General features: G+C 43.2%; 1 protein-coding gene across 1 annotated transcript; it reads right to left on the reverse strand.

Moving 5' to 3' along the window:
* Nucleotides 1-242: 242 nt before the first annotated feature.
* On the reverse strand, nt 243-5,095 carry dusp5 (dual specificity phosphatase 5; the record flags this gene model as incomplete). Its single annotated transcript, XM_080524950.1, has 4 exons — nt 243-829; nt 2,871-3,090; nt 3,829-3,971; nt 4,732-5,095. 4 exons carry the CDS (start codon nt 5,093-5,095, stop codon nt 420-422), a joined length of 1,137 nt encoding a protein of 378 aa, XP_080381076.1. The 3' UTR covers nt 243-419.
* Between the last annotated feature and the right edge of the window lie 2,177 nt (nt 5,096-7,272).

Below are 7,272 nucleotides of genomic sequence, written 5' to 3' on the forward strand. Positions count from 1 at the left end.
ATAGGTGATGAAAATAGAACATGAACACAAAGTTACTTTTTGGTGGAAACATTTATTGACTCCACTTGTATTTTAAAAAACAACAATAACAACAACAGACAGACAAGATGTATCAAATAAATTAGGTTAAAATGCCTGATGGGGCTTTGTGAATAGGCAATAAAATCACAATATTAACCTAAGGTATGTATTGCAATGTCGTCGCTGTGCTGTGGTGTCCTCATGGGATCAAACCAGGGCAAACAACATCAGTAGCTGAATAGACTTTTCACGACAAGATGAACACTATCATTGTTATAACTTCTCTCAGTCTTTAAACATTTTTTCCCAGCTCGGAATTGTACACCAGACAAAAATAGCATTTTGTTTAATTTCTACTTCTTTTCAAGTAATCTGAGACTATATAAGCAGTCACATATTTAAGGCAGTGCAGTTATTGGGCTCAATTTGAACTGGTGGACAGGGGACTGGAGGGGGCAGGGGGCCAGGAAAGAGGTTGGAAAGGTGAAAACGGAGGGTTCAAAGTTCTGCTGGTGGTTGAATGTGAACTCGTTGGTGAAGAAGGAGGCAGTCTCCTGCGGGGTTGGGGTGGCGGGGTCGGCGGTTGCGACAGGTGTGGAGGAGAGGACCTCGGACTCAAACTGGAGCAGTTGGCCCATGAAGCTGAAGTTGGGCGAGATGAGCGCCCGGCGCTGTTTGATAAAGTCGAAGGCCTCCTCCAACCGCAGCCGCTTGGTTCTCATGATGTAAGCCATACAGATGGTGGGGGATCGGGAGATGCCTGCCTTGCAGTGGACCAGGACCTTGCCCCCTGATTGCTTCACGCGATCTGGAAGACAAAAACAAATAGCCCTTACGTTAATGATCTGTTTATATAAACGAATATTGTACATGACGCTCATTAGGCCATATATCATTGTCATGATGTCGAAACATTAGTGTGGCCACTGTGTCACAAAGCATTTGGAAGCATTTTGGATTGATGAAAACATGTCACTTTTTTCACAGTGAATAACTGCATTGAGGTGGAGATAAAATCACGTTCTTCAATGTACAATCAATTTGCCTCCTACACCGAGAAATTATGAGAGCTATACCATTCTTAGTAGGCAACTCCTCCACATCCTACACGCGCGCGCGCACACACACACACATACAGCACCCACCCCTGAGGCCTGACTGACTCACAGAACACAGCTGCACATGAGTTCTGTCTCTCCTACGCTCCTGTGGGGGCACTGGGCTATGCAACAGAGAGTTCACTCAGACTAGGAGAGGTTGAAGTGGAATTCTGTGCTCATAGTCATACACACTCTTTATCTGGCATACACACATAAACCTAGATGGTCTTTAATTCTCGTAAGCACACCTGTGTATACACACACACACCTGGCTGGCTAGCTGAGAGAGTGAGAGTCTGCAGGGGAAACAGCGGATGGACTCTGACAGCTCAGACACTCTGAAAAACCACATGAATGAATCATGAAGCTCCCATCTGGAGTGGAGGCAGAGAGGCTGTGAGTGTTTTAATGACCGTCCTCTGGTGACAAGACATGATAGCTTGGTTGGAGACGTCTTGGCTTGACACACTTCAACTGCAGTTCTTTTTTTCTATTATTTTATTTTTAAGTCAATAATACGACCAACAAACAACAGTCCTGAGGTTTGGAATTTGGATTTGTCTTCATAGTGGCACTAGAAATTGTTTAGATTTGTATTCAGTAGACCTGTTTTGGAGTTTTTTTTATTTTTATATTGACAGTATTCAAGTTAATTTCTGATCTTTTGGTAGGATAATGATTATTTAAAGCTTCCTATACAAACATTCTGCCCCGGGACACATCTTTGTCCTATATCAAGTTCTGGCAGAGACAAAGACGCCTAGGATGTGGGCTGGTTCCTAAAACAAAGCCCAACAACAACAACGAAAGACTCAATACAGGTCAGACGAGGCCCCCGTGGGCAGGTTGAGCTCGTCCTCTGCTGTGTATAAATAGCTACGGCAGCAGTGCGCATCTTTGTCAAGGCTATTATCCAACACCTCACGCCTCTTTCTCTCTTTCTCTCTCACACACACACACATACACTCCCTATTCCCTCAAGGCCATTTCTTAACACCTGCATCTGATAAACAACCTTTTCAAATCAGCCAGTCAGCAGTCAGTCATCCTCTCCAACCAATCCAACTGCACCCACTCCTTAACAGCCAACTCACACACTTGTCACACTGACTTCACTGGACCACACCCGACAGTGAGCCACAGAGATTAGGATGCCATGACGGCATCACAGAGTGTGTGTGTGTGTGTGTGTGTCTTTTTTAAACTTAAGAGGGATGGAGGAGGAGGAGGGGAAGGGGGGATGAGGAGGGTCAGTGGGGGGTAGAGAAGTGCTTCTTTGAAAGCAATCTGGGGGATTTGTCGAGAGAAATTGGCAGGCGAGAGAGAGAGAGTTTCTGTCTCCCTTATTTTAGATTTGCAGTGGGTTAGGATTTTATTTTAACTTACTTTATTTTAAAAAGGAAGATGTTTTTAAATAGAAGATCCTCTACCTACAGTATAGATCCCTGATGTGCTGTGTAATGTACAAGGCTTCCAGGAAAAGAGATTTATAATTAATCTGTGTTTATCCCTCTCCCTAGTTCATGGCAGTAAATGACCTAATTAAAAGTCAAGATAAAAAAACAAGCTACTATCTTGCTTAGTAGAAACAATTTGAAACTCCCTTCCAATAATATGTAGGCTACTAATGTCGCCTGTGACCCACACATAACTTGTGTGTATAAAATATATTTTTTTTTGAAGAGAAGAGAAGAGAGAGGGAGGAGAATAAAAGAGAAGAAAAAAGAACGAAGAAAAGAGAGAACTCACCAATGAATTCTATGGCCTCCTCGAAGTGTGAGCTGATGTCGGCCGTATGGCTGTCTTCCACAGGGATCCACTTATAGTCGCAGTGGCCCTTGGAGGGCCCCATGTCCCTCCGTGAGACATTGAGCAAGGCCGTGATGTGAAGGTCGCTGAGATAGTCATGTCTGGAAGCATGGTAGGCACTACCGAGGTAGAGGAAAGGCAGGATCTCCACAGGCTTGCCCTGCGAGAGACACAATAAAAAGAAGTGGAGAGACGTCAGAAACAGAGATACAGAGGCCATACGTACAGTGCAAGACACAATAGTGGATTACTGTAGTGTAAAGAAGCTGCATGTTAGCCATTTTTGCGTGGTAGGAGAGATAGGGAAAAGGTCATTGATGAAAGGATTTCTGATGTCAGCTGGGTGTCCTTGAATGACCGGTATTCCCTTTTGAACTTTACTGTAGTGGTTGGAACCTTGTGAAGGTCAGATTACTATATCAAACATGCCTCAAAAAATGCTTGGGCTCCCCCAATTTAGGGTATCATTAATTTAGGGTATCATATAAATTGGTTCCCCCAATTTAGGGTATAATCACTTTTGGAGGAATTTTGGACTTTAAGAATTTTGAATATTTTTGAATTAGACTTTTAGAATGTGTGAAATGTGTAACAGGGCAGTATCTGATACTTTTCACATTGAATAGATTGTATTCAGTCCTGACTTGAATCAACAGACAAAAAAAGGCTACGCCAACAAATAAAACATCATAAATCCATGAGTAAGAAATGTGTCAGAGCAAACACTGGCATATTCTAGATGTAACTTGGGTTATAAAGATAATGGCATGACTAAACAATGCAATAAAAAAGAAGGATGTTCCTCACTAAACAAAACCCCTGACAGAGCTCGAGGGGAAGTGGCTACCCTGAAGTGGCAGCTAAAAAAGGAAGTTCGTGGGTGTTTTCGTTTCCATACCTGATCATAATCTGGTTTGTGGTGAGAGCTGAGCTTCTCACAGTGGCTGTTAACTCGTTTCTCGCTTTCAATTCCGCTCTGGTCGATGGTTTTCACCTCAGTGCAAAGTTCAGGGTATTGAGAATGGAAGTTCTCATATCCTCCTGTCAGACAAAAAACAACAACACATAAATACACTTATAATTCTATGGTGTCTGTGTGTGACATCATTTTACTTCAGCATTTACGAAATAGACTTATCAGAGGCTGTCACTAGGCAATGTGATAACCTCTTGTAGCCTGATTATAAACACGTAATTAATCTCCGTATTAATTAAGGTAATCCATTTGGGCCTACATCCTTAGGACAAGGTGACAGACAAAGGCAAAACATCAGGTATATTTGTTTTTTTCATGGATTTAAAAAAAAATCTAGCTTTTTGATAGAAGTCACAGAACAACCATTTATTAGAACAGTAACCGCGATGTTCTCACACAAGCTTCTTGCGCACTGACTCATCCCCGGTCCTTTGACGCACATAGTGCATTTTATCTCTCGAATAGCAGAGAAATGCATTGCTCACTGGGGATGGTTGCTACAACACGGGCCAATCAAACAAAGACGACTGTGACTTGTAGGTCATTCCACGGGAAACAATTATAGTCAGGGCCGTAATTAGGGTTGAAATGTAGAACATATGGGATTTCGGGGTCCAAAAAATCCTTCTCTTAAAATGGGGATGTAATTTACGCACCATTAATGTCGACCATTTCTTTAAAATTTAGAATAGGTCTATAGTACTTTGCAATAATGATCAATCATAATTGTAAAATATCCAAGCAGGGATTCAAGTGAATCATTCCTTGGACATTCTTTCGTTAAAAGTTACTGATGAAACACAACAGTCTTATAATGATCCTCACCTTTTAGGAAGCAGATATTTGCCCCACTCGCTAGATGTGAGAGAGTGTTTATCACTATCTGTGCGATACTGTCCTTTTTCAGTTTTTGCAAATGAGGTGTCCCGTCATCCAGAGCTATAACAGCCGATATGCCTCCTTCTCGAAGCCGAAACAGAGCTTTTTCGTCCGGGATGACAAACTGAAGAGGTACCGGCCCCCCTCGGGACCTCCGGACGATCACCGAGTTCAGGTTGACATTGACCGAACCTTTAATATTAGAGTTCGAGAAAGACAAATAAGGTCGGCAATCCACAATGAGACAACTCCCAGATTCCTTCCTGATGATTTTCTTGAGGCGGCGGCAATCTATACTTGAGACTTTCATTTTTGCCTGCGATACGGTGTACGAAGCCAACTGGGAAAAAAAATACTTGATTTCTATGCAACTGTATGGGTCCTTCAGAGCCGACTGAGCGCGGTCTCCGTCTACATTTCCTCCAAGGGGATTCCGTCGGATTGGTTTTATATGAATGGAACCTCCGGCTAGTGACATCACGAACCAAATATGGACACCGACACGGTGTGATTACAGTGAGACTGCCCACACTGGTGTGTTGCCTTGCTCTAACCCCTCCCTCCCTCTCGAGGAGGAGGAGGAGGAGGGAATATTCTACTCTTGAATCAACTATTACTCATGTCAGTCCAAACGTTTCGCTATCTCCGAGACAGCCCATTTCAAGGAAACATGAAAACAATGCTCGTCAATGACGAGAACCTCTCATTTCGTCAGCATATTTTAGCCTATATCTATATACACTTATTGTCAAACGACTAGACCATGAACAAACTAATAAATCATTTTACAGAATTTCGGAGATGGCTCAATAATCGTAAGGATTGTTGACTAAACCAAGTGAAACATCCGTCTGTTCCCATGTATAGCCACCTGCTCTATATCCGCTGTAGGCCCTAATCCTATAATGTTCTAACGGGCTTAAACGTCACCCTGAGTTCACTCACATGACATGATACACTATTTACCCACTGTTCAATAGACTGCTCTATTGTATATTTGTCATGGAGTGTTTCATTGATAATTACAGTATGACTTACTTTCACTCAATGCTATGCGTGCAAAATAAGGAATTGTTTGTTTGTGTGTGTTTGTGTGACAACGAAAGAGAACCAACAACAGTGAGAGTAGACATACTGGTCTGTTAAATTGTTCTTTGGGTAACACTGGGATTCTGGTTGACCGGGCGGTGGTGGTGGTGCTGATGAAGATAGGTAGGAGGAAGGAGGTGTAGTGTATGGCGGTGGATTAGAAGGACAGCAGGCCGTATGCCATATGGTCCAGCTTAATCTGGGCCGATGACATCATTGATGAGAGGGATGGCACACACTCCACCCATATTTCAGCCCACATTAATTCATTACAGGTTGATTAGTGTCCCTCCTAAATGACAACATGTGGTCGAAGATTAACAAATTGTGTGTGTGTGTGTGTGTGTGTGTGTGTGTCTGTGAAATTCCCATACGTACAGTGTCTTTCTAACAGGAGTGCTTTGTTTTCATTCATGTTTTAGTGCAGTAGCTATTATGTCTGGGGTGTCAGCAGGCAAGCTTTAAGCTGGCCACAATCCTGCTTACAGAACAGGGAGTCCTCTCGTCAGCGGGTACAGGAGGCCATTCATAATCACTGGTACACTGCTGCAACTGAACAGCTACAGACCAAATCAACGATAAGAGCTGTATAGTGGTCCATGGAGGCTGGTGGAGGTAGAAATCGGAGGACGGGCTCATTGTAATGCATGGAACGGAATGAGGAATGGTATCAACCACACATGTTTGGTACTTCTCCTCATGATACCGTTCCTCTTTCCATTTCCTGCATTACAATGAGCCCGTCCTCTTATTTCTACCTCCACCAGACTCCCCGGGTGTATCGTACAAAGGGCCCTATTGAATTGAAACTAGTTCCCATTCTGACACAGCAAGAATGAATGTGAGAGTTCATCATAGTATGCACTCTCACACACACACACACACACACACACACACACACACACAGACACACACACTCTCTCACACACATAAACCAAATCATATCTCTCACATGATCTTGTATGCTGAATTAGTTTGAGCTAGCTACAAACTATTTCTTTGTTGACAGTGTACAATGATGCCCCTCGCCATATTAGCATGGTATGTCCGCATCAAGTGACTTCCTGTCAAAAAGGCTTATTTCCACAGGTTTTATAAAAAGAACCCGCACACAATGGCCGCCAACGCATGGACAAGTCCCAGAGCGACACAGGTGCTTCCTGGTTTTTCTGAAAGCGCACCAAATTCTTACCGCACTGCATCATTTCCCAATGAGGCCGAGATTACTCACCTCAGCTGACTGCTATACGATGTGTGTTCAAAGGCCCTGTTCCCAAATTGGCGATTGCTTATCATAGAGGGTTTCTCAATCATGGCATGACCAGGGATGTCAAGGAATGCTGGTGAGTGTACTTTAGCAGCACTGTGGGTGTGGGGTGTATGGTCATGTATGTAAGG

This window comes from Nansenia antarctica, assembly GCF_963989245.1.
Source record: "Nansenia antarctica genome assembly, chromosome: 2".
In the NCBI taxonomy this organism is placed as follows: domain Eukaryota; kingdom Metazoa; phylum Chordata; class Actinopteri; order Argentiniformes; family Microstomatidae; genus Nansenia; species Nansenia antarctica.